Source organism: Ylistrum balloti, unplaced genomic scaffold, assembly GCF_031769215.1.
Source record: "Ylistrum balloti isolate Yb309-2 unplaced genomic scaffold, AGI_CSIRO_Ybal_v1 Utg369846, whole genome shotgun sequence".
NCBI classification, from domain to species: Eukaryota; Metazoa; Mollusca; class Bivalvia; order Pectinida; family Pectinidae; genus Ylistrum; species Ylistrum balloti.
In genome coordinates, this window is record NW_026782001.1 from 1,113,369 (window position 1) to 1,132,981 (window position 19,613).

The 19,613-nt window shown below is 36.4% G+C and overlaps 2 protein-coding genes across 2 annotated transcripts in view; one reads left to right on the forward strand and one right to left on the reverse strand.

Annotated features, from left to right (window-relative positions):
* Positions 1-7,950: 7,950 nt before the first annotated feature.
* LOC132545414 (snake venom metalloprotease inhibitor 02A10-like) lies at positions 7,951-8,289 on the reverse strand. Its single transcript, XM_060209105.1, has one exon. It carries the CDS (start codon positions 8,287-8,289, stop codon positions 7,951-7,953), a length of 339 nt encoding a protein of 112 aa, XP_060065088.1.
* Positions 8,290-10,887: 2,598 nt separating this feature from the next.
* Positions 10,888-19,613, forward strand: part of LOC132545393 (tumor protein p53-inducible protein 11-like) — a 139,003-nt gene continuing 130,277 nt past the window's right edge. Inside the window, exon 1 of the mRNA XM_060209080.1 lies at positions 10,888-11,108. Coding sequence (XP_060065063.1) covers positions 10,888-11,108 — 221 coding nt within the window. The remainder of the gene's footprint in view (positions 11,109-19,613) is intronic.

Consider the following 19,613-nt stretch of genomic DNA (forward strand, 5'->3'; position numbering starts at 1 on the left):
GAGCATCAGAGGTCAGGGTCTCGGGTGACTTATTGTGAATCCCTTTCGTCTGGCATCATGCGTCGAGCATTGTAAACTTGTAACATTTTCAACTTCTTCTGGCAAACTCCTGAACTGATTTAGTGAAATTTTAGAAAAACTTTCCATGGCTAAATGCACTCTAAAATTAAAAATGATATGGTCCCCAACTGCCAGGGACCTGAGGGGTGGGACCAAAAAAAGTAAGATTGACTAATATTTCAAAAATCTTCTTCTCAAATCCCAGATATGGTTAATCAAGTACTATTCAGATGCTTTACAGAAATTGTAAATTTCATGATCCCAGGGTCTCACATTTTCCCCTCGGGAGGGGGTAAAGTTTACTCTAGTTTATATGGGAAAATCACATTTTTGGACGTTCTTTGTTTATTTTCTATTGGAAATAGTTTGAACCTTTTTTGATAAAGTCATTTCTATGACATGTTACAAGAAGCATTGTGACCCAGGTGACCTTTAAATCCCTTGGGCCTCTTGTATATAAAAAAGACTGAATAAATCTCCACCCTGACCTCCAGTTCCTTAAATGGTACTACTGATCATGTGATAGTTATAGTATTGTCTATGAGCCGTGTGAAGATAGCTATACCATGGTGTGTGAGCAAACAGAGGAAGACAAGTGATTGATGTGTTAGGCTATCCCGTACTGTTGAGATACATCTAAGGTTACAACATGATGCTTCTGCTGTGACCATCAGGGAACAGTATGACCACTTCAATACATCAAATCTAATATCCTGGCACGTGGAAACCTGCAGTTTGTTAAAATGCAGTCACGTCTCATCATTACACCACTCAGAAAACACAGCTGATATCGTTCAGTTGATGATGTGTGAAAAAGTTTAGTGATTGTAATTTCTCCAACTGGAGAAGAAAACAAGTAATGATTGATGACAGTGCATATTTTGTATTGTATCAGGATGTTTTCAGAATAGGGACACTATTGTAAGTTAAACCATTTAGTTGCATGTCTATAGAATGATAGTTCTTATAACACAACCAATAGAAGATTAGAATGTGATGTTTCAATGACAATACGATCACCATCATTTGTCAAATGACCCAAAGATTACCTATAGCCATCGTGCTTCGTCCATTGTCGTGTGTAAACCTTTTCTTTAAAATCCTACTCCTCTTTCAAACCTAAATGGATTTCAACCAAATTTGGTCTGATGCATCAGTGGGTAAGTGAAATTGTTTTCTAAATTCTGAATTTTGATTCGACTCCAAGGGTTTGAGGGAAGGAGCCCCAGAGTTAAAAGTGCTGAAATTAGATTTAAAGCCCTACTCTTCCTTTCTGCCTGAGTGGATTTCAACAAGCTTTAGCCTGTTTCATCATTTAGGGACTTGGGGATGGGGGCCACAAAAGAGAAAATAAGACAATATTTTGCTTCAAAACACTGCTCTTTTTAATGCTCAAATGAATTTCTGCCAAATTGGTCTGAAACATCATTGCTGGTGGGGAGTTGTTTGTTAAATCCTTGTAGTTGATTCGATTCCAAAGGATTTTCAGGCAGGGCCCAAAAAAAGGGAAATTATTCAATATATTGCTTCAATACTCTATTCCTTTATAATGCTTAAATGGATTTCACTCAAATTTGGTTTGAAATACCATTGAGGATGGGGAATCATTTTGTAAATTCAGAGAATTGATTCTACCCCTATAGACTTCAGGATGGGGCCCCAAAAGGGGAACTTAGACAATATTTGCTTCAAAATGCTACTCTTCCTTAATGCTTGAATGGATCTCAGTCCAAGGTCAAAAACATCATGGAGAGCAGGTAATCATTTCTTAAATTCAGAAACTTGATTTGACCACTAGGGACCTGGAAGTAGATAGAGCCCCAAAAGGGGAACTTAGACAGTATTTTGTTTGCTTCAAAACACTACTCCTTTTTTATGCTCAAATGGATTTCTGCCAAATTGTGTCTGAAACATCACTGATAGTGGAAAATTGTTTGTTAAATTCATGTAGTTGATTCAACATCGAAGGACTTTGAGGCAGGGCCCCAAAAAGGGAAATTAGTTAATATTTTGCTTCAAAACAATTTGGTCTGAAATACTATTGAGGATGGGGAATCATTTCCTAAATTCATAAAGTTGATTTTACCCCTACGAACTTCAGGCTGGGGCCCCAAAAGAGGAAATTAGACAATATTTTGCTTCAAATTGCTACTCTTTCTTAATGCTTGAATGAATTTTAAACAAATTTGGTCTGAAACCTACATCTGGCAATTGCCATAAACAAAACATTCACCAGAACATCACATGATAAGAACCATCCACATGCTTTCAGAAACTATATTTCCTGTACAGGCATGTAGACAACCTTTGTGAAATGAATAATGATAAAGTCATGTTAAGTCTTTGTTAGCTTAAATCAAGTACTCATTTAACTCAATAGTTGCATTAATTAACTCTTTCTGTATTTGACTCGAATGCATACGGAAGCTATTGCAAGTTTGATATTTTCCTCAGGAGACTTTAACAAGCACCTGCAAGGTTTAATGCTGGCTTTGGTAAAAGGAACATTTACAACTGTGTGGTGCTTATGATGTCACCATGTTTTTGTTGCAATCTATTGTCTGAAATGAGTAGAAACATTCCAGATGAATATCTATATAGAAATATTGCAAATCGCTTGGTAGAAAAACAGATGGTAGGACTATTTATCTGCTCAATGTGTCAGCAGTCTTGTAGTAAGTTGTCCTCCATTCCCTGATTTTTGTTTCGTAAACAAGTTTTACAAATTTTCATCTTCCTGTACCAGTTAACTTTACCCATTTGAAGACTTACAAATTTGTAGATGTAGGTGTCACAAAGCAATCAAGGTTATTTTCATGTCATCATGAAGGTGATGAAACACTTTCTGAAAAAGATAGTAATCATAAACATTGAAAGAGCTAAACAAATCTATTTTGAAAATTTTGTTGATGGTTCTTAGCATCATCACATCTCCTAGATATTGATCATATTGTGATGTCTATGTAATGAAATTAATGAATCCTCATGGCAGTATTGCAGTTGTACGTTATTTCCATCTCAAAATCTATGCCATTATAATCATTCGGTTCATTTAACACCTTCCACTAATTTGAATATCTTTGATGTGACCTGCCAGCTATACAAATCTGTCATGCTTAATCCTCCTATGCTGAGTTTTATTGAATTGGTATACAGAATAACATCACTTTGATGAAAAAATCTTATATTTGAATAAATGTTCTGTTAATACCTGCGATGATAAAATCTTATGTAGGGATTTGAAATATAAAATTGGAATAGTGAATGAGTTAAAATGTAATTGTGATCCTGAACATGGTTCAGATTCTGATAGTATCATGGAAACAATCTCATTAACGAGATACAGGTGTGATCACTTACCAGATTACCAAATGATTATCTTTTTTTTTTATTTCATTTTTCCTTTCTCAATAAATTCAAATTTCAATAAAGATATAGTAGATGAGAAATTGAATAATGCCTTGATAGATATTAGATAAGATTCTGTTTTTAGATATTCCTTAGTTAAATTATCCTGTTCAGAATCACAGTTGGTATCACCAAATGGAATCAACCGTTATCATTGATTCAAAGGACACCTGAGTGCCACCTATCAGCCAGTATCACGCAGTGTCGTTTTTGTTTTCCGACAAGAATTAATGTTCTACACACTTGCCTTTTTATGGATTTTTCTTGAAAATCGGAAATGTTTTTCCTTTCATCATTATCAATTGAGCCTCACCAAGGAAACCATGCATCCGTACATTGTCATGGCCTTAGGAGAATTAGTGTATAGCTAATTGTGCCTCGTTCCGGAGTCATTGTCCTCATTCTTAGCCCACACCCCAACGTTCTGAGAAAAAATCTTATAATCGGATGGTTCAACCTTTGGGCAGATTTTTGTTTGCAGAAATGCTATGGATGTTGTTGTTATGTATTGTTGTTGTTTATGGTATCAACATGGTGTAATATAGCTGTAACAGGAGGGAGGAAGTACTAAGCAGTCAGATCCCAGTTACCCAGAATCTAAAGTAGTGTTATAACATTGCTACCTAATCACTTACATTTGCTATGTATTCTCCTTAAAGCATCAGATTTTTGGTTTTTGCACTTGCTTTCTCAATTAATTGATGTCTGTGTTCACATCATAAGTGATTGGAAATTTGCTTGCTTTGTATATTGCCCACTTTCAGATACTCTCATTAATTGTATGGTCACAGATGTTCCTGGAATAGTTACCAAGTATATGAACAGTTCTATGAATGTTTGAATCATTTCTGGAGTCAAGGTCATGGATGTCATATTTGTAAACAACAAAATGGCATTGTCTAAAGAACCAGAAAGCCTCGAGTCATAATATGTAAGCAGTATCTTGCTTAGATATTAGGTTGTACAATGTTTTGAAAAAAAATGTGTTGCCATATTCATTATACCATGGGTTACTCTCACTATGGCTCACTACACCTCTGGAACATTTCATGGTGAAATCAAAAGTTCTACATGCGTCATCTTATTGATAAGACAAAAAGATTAGTTTGATCCTTTGATGTGTATCAGACTATTTCAGTGTCACATAATGGTTATGTTGTACTGGCTTTGAAGATGGGTGTTGTTTTTTTGCAACCTTTGAAGAAGTGTATCAGTCTTCAGATGAGTCCATGTTCTTTCTCCTGAAATCTGCTCTAGACCAATCAAATAACTACGATTTTGTCAGGAAATATGTTCCAAAAAGTGAAAGCGATCATAGCCCCTGGTGCATTCAGGATGAACATCTTCTTAAGTAAGTGAAGACAGAGAGTTATGAAATAAAGACAGTCCTGAATGATGATATATTTACGAAATAATGTTGGACTTAATGAAATTCAACCATAGAAATTTGTAGTGTAAAACTGTCTTAGATAAATATACTTAAAAAACTGGAGTAAAACTTTCACTATCAAATGACTAGTTTTGCAAAAGGAACAAGAAACTGCATGACCAGACTAAGGATTGAACCCAGGATCCACATTACTTAAGACAAACTCTCTCCCAATTGTGGTTTAATTGTAACCTTGTCAGCAACAATTGACACAGTCTAGTTGTACTATAGTGGTAGACACTATCTGAAGGGAACATTTTGTTCATGTATATATCTGTCAGATATTTATTACGTATAACAAAGCTAACGTTTGAGAGGAAAATTAACCAAGTTAGATGGGTGATTCAAAAAGATGAAGGATAAACACATTACATGGATGATAGTTTTAAGAGTAGAAAGCTGGTAAAAATGAAAATGTGAAAGTCGTTTGTTGTTGATGATCACAAGTTAGATGACAAGGTGACACAATCATTAAATGGCCGAGATACAACTTCATACTATTTAAAGCAGGCCATTAAACATAATTTTTTAAGGTATCGTATAAACTTCAAACACATTGGACACACTTTGAGTGGTTTTTTTGTGAATGATTTTAAATGTTACATTATCAGACCTAATTGGACTGAGGAAAGCCAACACAAATCATATTGGTGCCATCACATTCTTATCACATACAGGGTTATCACTGATATTTCTAATGTCCCTGGAGACTTTGTTGTTGTCATCACAGGCGCTTTACAGTACTCTTCTTGATATCGCTGAAAAAGGTCTATTGATACCTACATTTGTGTTACAAAATAAAAAAACAGCAAGAACCAATAAAACAAAAAAATGAAAGGAGATATTTAGTTGGTTCCCCTTTAAAATTCTACTGTGATATTAATGTGAATATTTCAGGAGTATGACAGAATATTGATATTTTCTCAAGTACAAAGAAAAACTGAAAAAGCTTAATAATGAAACGATAATGTTACGATATATGTCAGAAATATAATATAATACATCAAATTTTCTCTATGTAGCATTTTTTGATGGTTGAGAATTAAGAAAATATTTTGCTTTGAAAATGCAGAAATAAGGAAGGAGTGTAACAATGCTTGACAATATAGACTGTATCGTTTTGAATTAGATGCTTATGTAATTCTACTGTTTTCTGCTCTTGCATGGTAATTAACTGTCTAAGAAAAGCCGTCATTGACAAGATACTTAAAAATAAGTCATAGTGAATGTAGCGAGCACAATGTAGGAAAGAATGACTTTCAAGTTTGTTCAGACAAATTGTTTCATAACTACCTTTCAAAGTTAATTAAAATGGGTTAAAATCTTCAATGGAGTTCTTGATAATCAATAAGTCCAGGTTTGTGATATTGTATTACTGAATGACCTTGAACCACTTTCAAGGACATAGAGTTCAAAATACTTACATTCAATAACCAAAAGGACAAGGTTTGATATTTGTCTAGTGGCATGCTGGAGTGTCACTGGGCTTTTAGATTTGCTCAAATGGATAACCTTGGCCTACTTTCATTTTCACAAAGGGCAAATGTGTTGAAATCTTCACAGGACTTCTTTTCATCAGCCAAATGCCAAAGGTCATGATATTTGATTAGTGGTATGATTGGGATAATGGCTTTTAAATATGTCAAAATTGACTCATTCTTTCAAATTCTTCTCTTTTCAGAACAGGTGAGCAATTCAGGCCCATTTGGAATCTTGTTTGACAACTCCATCCCTGTATAGAGATATTAGAATGTAGATTGAGTTGTCAGTGAATCCAAACAATTGTCTCTGTGTGAAGCTCATTTCTCTCTAGTGATACTAAATCACACTCAGTAGAAAAAACCAGACAATAAAACATAATTCTCAATTCCATACAGATGACCAATCATTTGACTCAGATGGCTCTGTCATTGTCCAAGCAGCTCTGTGCCCTTGTCTGTTATTGTAGTGGAAATTCTCATTTGTATTAGCTCTTAAGTGTCCCTATAATCTCATTTTTTTCTAAAAACATATTTGAACAACAGTAAACAGTCTGACTGTATAACCTATATGTCTGCATTAGAGCTTTGACATAAACAGCATTAGCTTGATTATTCATAATGTACACTGATAAAACAATTTTTTAATCACACATATAGAATTCTTGTATATGTATCCTGAGAACAAATGTCCATTAGACACAATGCTATTAATCAATACGCTATTCCTGGAATCAATTTGCCTACCTGTGAATCTGTATAGCAGACCCTCTACACCTCATTTATCTTAATCAGTTCTGATTTAATACTGTGTTTGATACATAGTATCATATTTGAAATTCTAACTCTGATGCAGGAACAGAAATATAAATAAGGTATATATTTCATAAATAGTATAGATCCATTTGAGGTCCAAGCCAATGCCTCTTGTAAATCCATTTGAGGTCTTAGCCGTGCCTCTTATATATCCAACTGAGGCCTAGCCAATGTCTCTTGTAAATCCAACTGAGGCCTAGCCAATGTCTCTTGTAAATCCAACTGAGGCCTAGCCAATGTCTCTTGTAAATCCATTTGAGGTCCTAGCCAATGCCTCTTGTATATCCATTTGAGGTCTTAGCCGTGCCTCTTATATATCCAACTGAGGCCTAGCCAATGTCTCTTGTAAATCCAACTGAGGCCTAGCCAATGTCTCTTGTAAATCCATTTGAGGTCCTAGCCAATGCCTCTTGTATATCCATTTGAGGTCTTAGCCGTGCCTCTTATATATCCAACTGAGGCCTAGCCAATGTCTCTTGTAAATCCATTTGATGTCCTAGCCAATGCCTCTTGTATGTCCATTTGAGGCCTAGCCATGCCTCTTGTATATCCATTTGAGGCCTAGCCATGCCTCTCGTATATCCATTTGAGGCCTAGCCATTGCCTCTCGTATATCCATTTGAGGCCTAGCCATTGCCTCTCCTATATCCATTTGAGGTCTAGCCATGCCTCTTTTAAATCCATTTGAGGTCATAGCCAATGCCTCTTGTAAATCCATTTGAGGTCCTAGCCATGCCTCTTGTATATCCATTTGAGGTCTTAGCCATGCCTCTTGTATATCCATTTGAGGCCTAGCCAATGCACCTTGTAAATCCATTTGAGGTCATAGCCAATGCCTCTTGTACATCCATTTGAGGTCCAAGACATTACCTCATGTAAATCCATTTGAGGTCCTAACCAAGCCTCTTGTAAATCCATTTGAGGTCCTAGCCATGCCTCTTGTACATCCATTTGAGGACTAAGCCAATGCCTCTTGTAAATCCATTTGAGGCCTAGCCATGCCTCTTGTAAATCCATTTGAGGTCTTAGCCATGCCTCTTGTATATCCATTTGAGGCCTAGCCAATGCACCTTGTAAATCCATTTGAGGCCTAGCCATGCCTCTCTTATATCCATTTGAGGCCTAGCCATGCCTCTTGTATATCCATTTGAGGTCCTAGCCAATGCCTCTTGTAAATCCATTTGAGGCCTAGCCATGCCTCTTGTAAATCCATTTGAGGTCTTAGCCATGCCTCTTGTATATCCATTTGAGGCCTAGCCAATGCCTCTTGTAAATTCATTTGAGGCCTAGCCATGCCTCTCTTATATCCATTTGAGGCCTAGCCATGCCTCTTGTATATCCATTTGAGGTCCTAGCCAATGCCTCTTGTATATCCATTTGAGGTCCTAGCCAATGCCTCTTGTATATCCATTTGAGGCCTAGCCATGCCTCTCGTATATCCATTTGAGGTCTAAGCCATTGCCTCTTGTATATCCATTTGAGGCCTAGCCATGCCTCTTGTATATCCATTTGAGGTCCTAGCCAATGCCTCTTGTAAATTCATTTGAGGACTAGCCATGCCTCTCTTATATCCATTTGAGGTCTAAGCCATTGCCTCTCGTATATCCATTTGAGGCCTAGCCATTGCCTCTCGTATATCCATTTGAGGCCTAGCCATTGCCTTTCGTATATCCATTTGAGGCCTAGCCATTGCCTCTCGTATATCCATTTGAGGCCTAGCCATTGCCTCTCGTATATCCATTTGAGGCCTAGCCAATGACTCTTGTATATCCATTTGAGGCCTAGCCAATGACTCTTGTATATCCATTTGAGGCCTAGCCATTGCCTCTCGTATATCCATTTGAGGCCTAGCCATTGCCTTTCGTATATCCATTTGAGGCCTAGCCATTGCCTCTCGTATATCCATTTGAGGCCTAGCCATTGCCTCTCGTATATCCATTTGAGGCCTAGCCATTGCCTCTCGTATATCCATTTGAGGCCTAGCCATTGCCTCTCGTATATCCATTTGAGGCCTAGCCATTGCCTCTCGTATATCCATTTGAGGCCTAGCCAATGACTCTTGTATATCCATTTGAGGTCTAAGCCAATGCTTCCTGATCTTTTGCATGTGAATATTTGAGAAAAAAAGTGCCTTAAATCGTTTAAAAGGAGTCAAATTGATATAGCCCAGTTTATTGAAATGTTCACCTAATCAGACAGTACGTTGTTCAAATCACCATGCATTCAATGTCCATCAGTCCTGAAACAAATTTTGATTTTGCTATTTCTGGAGAAGCACAGGATGAATCATTCTCAAATTTCTTATGTTGGTTTCTCCTGATCCCTAGTTATGCATTATTAATTTTTAGACTGATTGTTAACACAATGTGGTTGACAGGTGGCCTTCCTGGATTAATTCCACTTGGTCCTTGTTTGTGCTATTCTTCTCCTTAGAGGTGCATAGTTCATTGGTTGCTTAAAACAACATGGCAGATAGGTGGCCATCTTGTAATTTTCCTTTGTCCGTGATTAAGCTATTTTTGGATCTGATAAGAGAAGCATAATAAAAAGAAGGAAAAACATCCAACGTTTAATGAACAAATAAATATTAAACAATGGTGGGTGCCAAAATCTTACTTGGATATTTTGTAATTTGATTTCTGCACTGTAATATAAAATCACGACATGATCAAGTTTGTTTTAAAACCAGATTAATTAATGTCATATGGTCTTCATCACTGTAGGAATGTTTAAAGCAGTGAAGGAAAGAGAAATGATAATCATCGAATATTTTTAACTTGCTAATTAATGGTTGTAGAATATGCCCGGTAATTGTATCTGATCATCCATTTCCTACTGATAATCACATGGAGTTGTTTCCATTAAATTTAATGACCTGATTAACTATATGTAAATGATTGAAAGTTTTCTTTGTATTAATGTTTACAAATCAGGACAGTCTTCAGGCCACGTTTTTTTTTTCCACCTCCGGAGTGGAATCTGGCCTGGGCATGGTGACAATAAGTTTGGGGACAGACAGCATTATTATACTGTTAGCTGTATACTTATAATATTGGGTGAGGAGCTCCTCGACACCAGTACAAGCTCTACCAAGAGGCTAGTAGTGTAGTTTCATTAGTGTGTGGTTGTATCACAGTGTTTATTCAAGCAAACAGATAGTGGGAGCCTGTCCTTGCTCTACAATCACTGCAGGGTATGGCATACAGGTTCTCCCATAGGAATACAGCCAACAGATTGCAGTCAGGGGATGTCCGCTGACTACGGTATTGGAAATCCTGACTCAGGTGGATTGTCATTGGGGAAAGGTGTCCTACTGTTGTCACTGATATTGGTCTCTGGTTTTGTTACAGCGTAATAGGCATATCAGGCTTATCACATGAGAAAAAAGACAGTACTATAGACACAACACTTTAGCCAATAGAAAATAAAACCTGAAGAAAGGGATCAAATTTATATGTTGGTTTTCATTGACAAAATTCCATAGCTCACAAGGATTTGTGGCTGGAGGTGATGTGTAAAGTTTTTCTGCAGTGAAGTATTTTGGATTTGTGTTATTGGAAATTAGTGTGTGGAAGATTTGTGGAATTTTCATAGTGAATTTATTGTGATTGACTGTGATTTTTAAAACTGTTTTTAAAATATTGTGTTGAAATTGATTTCGTTTTGGATAATACATTAGTGTAACCACAATTTAATATGGAGAACGATAAATTAAGTGACTCAAGAGCTGAGAAGAGGTTAGGGAAGGTTACCACAGAGACAAATAAGTCTTCACCAATAAGTGGAGGTGTTGCAGGGACAGGTGGCTCATCCCCAACAAGTACTCAGCCCCAAGGGGCTGGGACACAATCCTCGGGGGCTAGCACCACTCAGCCACAACCCACTCGTAGGATGCCACATCTCCACAAACTAGAAAAGTAAGTCTAGATTTTTGTTTTTTACTCTGTATGATTGTTATGTGTTTTAATTCTAAAATGTTTTTCATGATTGATTTTTTAATTTCAGGTTAATGAACAGAGAGATATTTTCTAAAGATCACTGACGATTTTCTTGTCAGTGCTCGTAGATGGCTTTCTTTGTTAGCTCTAAATTGGGAGTATATGGCTGACAACATCGCCATAAAAAGTTGTTTTTGTATTAGAGGCTAAGGACAAACATTGGGAAACAGTCTCAAGATACAGTTTAAATGTCATAGAAACTTCTGTCGGTACAAAAGATATGTACACTTTTGTATCTAAATCAGGACCTTTGTGGTTTATCAAAATCTCCCATATTTCTCTAGCAAATACCCATTGCCCCCAGGTATGTGTAGGCTATCCACATATCGTGTTTTTGAAGTGGTGGGGAAAATTCTTCTGTTCAAAAACAAATGATGCCCCCTCCTCATAAAAATGGTAGTCAGTTAAAGGCACCATCACATTTTTAGAGATTTTCTGACACAGGCATTGATTCAATTGTGATACTCTTTCTATATCCTAACTGATCAGACCAGACTGGGATTTGTAACTGGAACACTTTTACTCTACAGAGACAGGTTATCTAAGCTGGTCACTTATAAATGTCTAGCTTGTCCTAGTATGGTATCAAAGTCCTAGCCTAGCCCAAACTAGCCTGTACTGAGTCCCACTGTGATATCTAGCCCCAAGTCCCTCTGCAATATCTAATTCTTTACATACAACAATCACAGAAAGTTCCAACATTTATTGTTCAGAACTATGTAACTTGTTTGGCCTACATCACTAATAGTTTTTAGCATTCTTAGGGGCTGCTCAGTTACTATTATAACTTTACAAAATACAAAACAATGTATCTACAAAAAATTGTATGGTAAAGAAAATAAGAACAGTTCTTACCTTCTAAACTAAGTCAATAGATGTGCGTGGGGCGATCCCAGAGTTTGAGCGATCTCAAACTCATTTACTTCAGACAGGAATGGGACCATCCCCAAGCTTAGGCAATCCTAATACCTAACAGTCGTAATTACAATTACACATAACCCTACTAATCAGGATTTATAAATGTATTTGACTAAGAAGGGTGATCTCCGGCAGGTACCTAATAAATTTACTATCTGATTACAAATCACTGTTAAAACAACAATATATATATCATATATTATGAATTGAGGGTAAATTCCCTGAATTATAAGTCTGATTTACAGAATTATAAGATAATAAGTCAACAGTAGCTCAGAAAAAATATTGCAGTATTTTCCGGGTTATAAGTCACAGCTTTTTACCTTCGAAAGAAAAGAGTGTTGTCTGGACATCAATTTCTGACCATTATGTATTTTGTAATGACCATTTTGTTGAGAAGTATCACATGCACTACTGACCTGCTTGACCTCACACCCTGATATGTTTTGGTTGCTGTAACATGTCACACTTCCAGAAAGAATAAAGAATAGTGATTTAAAGCAAGGATACCTGTACACCAGTACAATAAGGTTTTTACAAGTACCTGTCCATCACATGTTTGTGACTAAAACAAATTATCTAGAACTGTCATTTGTAACTTATACAAGATGCTTTTAGATTGAAATAAAAGTACCATTCTCGTGAATTTAATTGATCATACCTTCTTGATATGAAACACAATAATATTTTCTGAACTTTCATGCTTGCTTCAGAAGCCATAGCAGAAGTTTACAATAGCTTGTTGTATCGTAGGATCAATAGATCATCGCCATGCTTGTTTACAATAAGAATGACTTCATGTAACTTAAAAGAAATAATATGGGACTATAAGAATTTTGTCAGCATGCAAGAGCCTTCACTAATATTCAACAGTACAGACACAGATGGGGATATCGTTTAGTAAACCGTGCGTAATGTCAGGCCTTATAACTTTGCATAGACAAACTAGTTGAATAATTGCTTTTATACATCTTTGAAACACGTAAATAACATAAATAAATTAAAACAATTATCAACTTCTAAACTAAGTCAATAAATGTGCGTGGGGCGATCCCAGACCTTGAGTAATCTCAAATTCAATGACTAAGGACAAGAATGGGGTGATCCCTAAGCTTACGCAATCCTGAGCTGGTGACTTGTTCAAAAAGATTGAGACAATTCCCGAAACTTGATCGATTCAAGCTGTTGAGTAGGTAGCTAGAGTATCTAGCTGTAAGAATGTGATTTATGAGGCGGTCCTCAACAGGTGCTTACACTTACTAGACTCTGAGGAGACAAACTCCCCAAGCCACGTATACCTAACAGTCGTAACTACATCACTCTGGGGTACAATTCAAAAAGAGCTATAGATTGTTGCTCATGTAAAACCTCAGGAAGGAAATGACCCTGAAACCAGTGCTCTCCATGAAAACGTCTGAAGGAAGTGGGTGTAGCATCAGTGAATATCTCTATATTTGTGGCTAAGGTAATGTTGTTATCCAGAAAGAAAGACATGTTGTTCCAAGATGAAGGAAAAGATGACCAGATAGCTAGACCTGAACATACAGCTGAATTTAAGGTTACATGATGATGCAATTTAGTGACAGAAGTAGATAGTTTGATGAGGTGAGACATAAAGGAATGACCTAGCTGGATTACTCTGCTAGCAAAGTTCATGTGGCCCAGGAGACAAAGAAGTTCAGGCCTAGTCCATGCTTTACATGTTGAAAAAGAGTCCAAAATGTTGTAAACTATTTCCATAGCAAGTTGTGTTTCTATTTTACTGAAATCCAGACACACACGTAAATATTCAAAACATGTGCACAGCCCTTCTGTCTTGTGCATAGCAATAGGGACCCCTCGATTATGGAATGTGTTTAGGAACTTTTCAATGGTGGCTTCAGCATACGCATGCAAAAGTTCTAGCACTAGGAAGTCATCCAACAAACATTGCCAATTTTAAATACATTATGCACAATTCAACAAATAGCCCTAGACAGTTAGTCGAAAATTTTTGGGGTTGATCTGCTGCCAAGCACATGTCTTACAAAGAAATAATATTTCCCTTCCCAGGAAACTCCATTCAAGGGCCACAACTCCGGTTTATTAGGAATAAGTTTTAAGACCTCCGAGATGTCTTTTCATTAACCAAATCCCTTTCCCTAGCTTTTTGATAAATTTAATTGCGCTGTCCATTTTCACATACTTTAGGGAATGGCTGTCTTTGTTTATCAGACTGTTCATAATTGGGTTGTCATGATCATTATTTGGAGCAGACATGTTTACAATTAAACATTTCTTTTTTGAGTATTTTAACTCCAGTTGGGTTTATTCTATTTTTGGAGAAGTTGATGGAATCTTATTAAAAATCCTTTTCTGACTTCTTTTGGTACTAACATTGAGATGGTATTGGGGTCTTTAAGGGCTGATTATAAGTTTTGGCACTGATAGGAATGATCTGGTATTTGTAAAAAAAAACCTGTATCAAAACCTGATGACAGACCATCTATTCATACAGACACAAACAGGGTTTCAATATGAAGTTATAGTTCCTTTATCAATGTCCCTATACAGACATGGGTCATATCTACCAAGTCTATCACGGCTTTGAGTCCCAGTCTTGTCTAAAAGCCCATTAATCTTTGCATGACTATTTTTGCAGGAAATGCACACCTGCAGCTTTGAATATAACAAAATTGTTCAACCGCTTCTCCGTTGAAGTTGATACAGACTTCTTTGTTGTTGTGAAGAAATCTTGGCCTGTCATGTGTGTCGGTTTTATTGTTTGTGTTGACTTTACCAAGAGACACTTTGCTATTAAATAATTATACAGTGATGGAGCACTTTGTGGAGGAGATGTCAGGGACAATGGGGAAAGGTGCAGTGAGGTTCCGCAATAGACACATATATATGGGCAAGATAATTCATGAACATATTACTAAATAAGTTGTTGTCTCTCACAGACCAGTCTACACACATATTTTTGCATCTAAGATCAGCAGCAGCATGCATAAAAAATTGGCAGACATTCGTAGAAACACCTACCAGGAAAGCGGAATGCCATGTCAATAATGTAGCTTTCGTACATGTCTAACTCTGCCCTCCTGTGGGGAAAAGTTTCACACACTATATGTTTGTAAGTTCCGAAAGCCTGAATAAATTCACCAAGGTTCAAAATGCGACTTAGTTTGTGGTCTGGTTTGGCTTCTGGAGTGCCATTATCACCTGATCCTCTAAAGTAAGGAGTTAGCAAGGCAGGAAGACTGACATTCCTACTTGTCAAATGTTGTTCCTCGATTGTTGTGAGATTGTTTCGACGAGGGAAAGAGTATGTGCTGCATATCCAAATGTCATCCCCATTGCATTGACTTCCAGCAGCGGCTGAAGGTAAACATGTAGAACTGTTATTGAAAGCCCTGTAAGTTGACGTTAGGGTAAATTCGGGTTGTGGAGCTTCGTTTCGAGTTCCTGTCCCAGTTGAGATTAGAGCTTAGTGTTGTATTTGCTGTGTTGTTGTTACACAGATTGTAGATTACTGTTGGAGACAGGCCAGCAGCTTGTATCCGTTGTTCCATATGGTCCACTTTCTTGTTTTGACATTGAAACAGACTGTGACAATGATGACAGAATTGCTGCTAAATTGTTTAACTGCCGGCTGACGTCACCTAATGCATCATGGGATCACACACTTTGATCCTGGGCTGAAGGAAGTGACGCCAGGGTGATCTAGTTTCATTGGTAGGCTTACTGGCACTGTATTTTTGACATTTCGAAAGTCTAAGTAGGAAAACGAAGTGCATTTGTTGGGAAACTGATTCCAAGATCCCTGTAGGCAGTTTTAAGCCGATCAATAGTCCAATTTTCCAGTAGTTCTGGATTGTATGATGCCATTTTTGTGAACAAAGACTTGGCTTAAGAAAGTCTCAGAATTGAACATAACAAAGAAATAAAAACTCCAAAATTGTAATTACATTGTTAGATTGTTCCGCAGTTAAGTCCAAATGCTAGCAGCCCAATGTGATCAAATCCGTAAAAGATGCTACGAACAACGTTTTTACACAAAGAACATCCTTGAACGAAAGTCAAGTAAAACATGTAAATACAAACATGTGCACAGATATAAACACAAAGAATTACTGCACAATAGCATTACATGAAGTTTTACGAAATGCTGGATGTAGATAAACAGAAGCAGGATAAAATCTGACTGGAAAGGGTATGCCAAGAAAGCAAGAAATCTGCTCATGTAACCACTCCTCAAAACTGACAGATCGGCTTTTACTAGAAATAGGGATACCATTTAGGCTAGACTGACCATTGGTCAGCTGAGTCACATGATTAGTAGGAAAGGGGGAGGGGCACAAATTAGAGAAGAAGTGGCAAGCTTTAGTTGTGCTGTGTTACAAACAAATATTTAGGTAAACCTAAATAAATATCTAGTGAAGATGATATAAGTCTACCCAGAGTCCTAGTGTGATATCTCAATTTCTTAAGCTTAGCCCAAAGTTAACCTTAAGGCAGAGAAATTAGCCCAAAGTTAACCTTAAAGCAGAGAAATTTATGAGTTAAAATTTACTTAATTATGGTAGAATGGTAGTATTTGAGGATATCTGTGGACTTTCCAAATATTTTCTTATTTTTTCTTCAATATTTCATATAAATGAAATATTATTCAGCATACAGAACATCAGAATTTGTTCTCAGAAGCTATGTATGGTGAGCATTCGATACTCTATGATAGCTGTACAACATTGATTTCAGCTTGTTCACATCCTCTGATGGAACAGGCACTAGCTGTCTTGCTCTGTTGGCTGTATCACAATAATATCAAAGAATAAAATTGGATATTGTGACTATGCCTAATGGGGTTGATGTCATTCTGTTAAACAGCCTAGTTATAAAACTGAATATTGTCATAAGTTGGGAAGTATATGATTAAAGACGTTCTCCTTTTCTAATCAGTGAGGCAATTTTACTCTAATTGTATTATTAAATCAACTGTATAAAAAGTTACTGTCATACATTAGAAAGTAAATAGTACTGTGATAGACATCTTCTTCCAACGTCAGTGGCTTAAATGACACTCACACTGCAGTATTTTGGTTTTGCTGTATAAAACCGGAGAACAATTTACTGATATAGAAATTATCAGATTTATTTTGACAGACTTTGCTAGCTGATCGACGATTATATTTATATCTGTATTGATCAGCTTAGCTCAGGAATATTGTTTATTATATAAATACCTCAACTGTATCTGTATGACTGATAGTTGGTATTTTACCTAAATGTATGTACTACTACTGTTTTGGTCATACCAATGACACAGCCTGGCAATATTCCATACAGTCAACTTATTGTCAATAAAAATTGCAGACTGACTTTATGAAAATAATGTCAGGTATGTTGTAATGTTTGAGGGTTATGTAATGTCCATTGTGATGTTTAAGGGTTGTCTAAGGTCCATTGTGATGTTTAAGGGTTTCGTAAGGTCCATTGTGATGTTTAAGAGTTTCCTAAGGGCCATTGTGATGTTTAAGGGTTATGTAAGGTCTATTGTGATGTTTAAATGTTGTCTATGGTTCATTGTGATGTTTAAATGTTGTCTATGGCCCATTGTAATGTTTAAGGGTTGTCTAAGGTCTATTGTGATGTTTAAATGTTATCTATGGCCCATTGTGATGTTTAAATGTAGTCTATGGTTCATTGTGATGTTTAAATGTTGTCTATGGCCCATTGTGATGTTTAAATGTTGTCTATGGTTCATTGTGATGTTTAAATGTTGTCTATGGCCCATTGTGATGTTTATATGTTGTCTATGGTTCATTGTGATGTTTAAATGTTGTCTATGGCCCATTGTGATGTTTAAATGTTGTCTATGGTTCATTGTGATGTTTAAATGTTGTCTAAGGCCCATTGTGATGTTTAAATGTTGTCTATGGTTCATTGTGATGTTTAAATGTTGTCTATGGCCCATTGTGATGTTTAAATGTTGTCTATGGTTCATTGTGATGTTTAAATGTTGTCTATGGCCCATTGTGATGTTTAAATGTTGTCTATGGTTCATTGTGATGTTTAAATGTTGTCTATGGCCCATTGTAATGTTTAAGAGTTGTCTAAGGTCTATTGTGATGTTTAAATGTTATCTATGGCCCATTGTGATGTTTAAATGTTGTCTATGGTTCATTGTGATGTTTAAATGTTGTCTATGGCCCATTGTGATGTTTAAATGTTGTCTATGGTTCATTGTGATGTTTAAATGTTGTCTATGGCCCATTGTGATGTTTAAATGTTGTCTGTGGTTCATTGTGATGTTTAAATGTTGTCTGTGGCCCATTGTGATGTTTAAATGTTGTCTGTGGTTCATTGTGATGTTTAAATGTTGTCTATGGCCCATTGTGATGTTTAAATGTTGTCTGTGGTTCATTGTGATGTTTAAATGTTGTCTATGGCCCATTGTGATGTTTAAATGTTGTCTATGGCCCATTGTGATCTTGTTTTGATTGTAATTGGTATATATTAAGACACTATGTATCTAATTGTTATTAGATATATTAAGACACTATGTGTGTCTTATTAGAACATTCTCTGTCATTTGAGTTTATATCTGATTATCAGTGGACCAGGGTTTGATTGACATAAGCAACACTCTTCTAAAGTTCGAGAAATGGCCTGAAGACAAGCATGACCTGTGGTTTTCCCTGGCTGAGTGTGGCATATTCCGGTTGTTAGGTACTGCAAGGTCAACAAGTAACATGTTGAGTAACACTGATGCTCTCAGCCATTGCTATTGATAGCAGCATTTTTGCAATATAACTGCTGTATTAAAATTGATTTTCTAATGCAAAAATCTGAACAAGAGCAACAAAGAAAATGTGAAAATTATTGGCTTACTCATAAACACTGCACTGCACAAGCACTTGTGGTGATGTCATGAATGAGTGGAGAGTCTGGTTTATTGTTGGAAACAACGACATACACACATATACCTTCTAACACTTCTCCCTCAGAGTTGCTCATACATTGTTTTAAATACTTGATTTGTGAAATATTTTGATCACACTGAACTTTACAACTGTTGATTAATTAACGCTGTGCCATCTTATTTACACTTGGATATGAATCATCTGTGTCATTTCTTCATTAAGATCACCTAGCTAAAGTGCGAGTCAGCAATATGGAGCTGGTTAAGGTCAATTGTTATGGTAGAATGACAAACAATTTATAGCTAAATGATGCTGTGACAATATAACTAACATAAAGGCAATTGGTAATGTATTGATCAAAGTTAATGAAAAACTTTTTATTTGCAATATTGATTTACTGACATTTTCAACCTTAAAGGAAGTCATTTAAACAGAACATAATATGGTATTATGGTGAGCAATATAAATAAATAATGGCTTGAATTGACAAAAAATATATTTAAAGTTTGGAACAAGGTTAATTAAAATAAATTGGATTCTCTTACCTTTGAAAGCAAATCCTTGGAAAGGTCAATGCTGGTGTAAGTGAGGATAAATTTCT

Bases quoted from the DNA above. Each gene is read 5' to 3' on its own strand.
- LOC132545414 (XM_060209105.1), bottom strand. From the start codon at position 8,289: ATGGCTAGGCCTCAAATGGATTTACAAGGTGCATTGGCTAGGCCTCAA.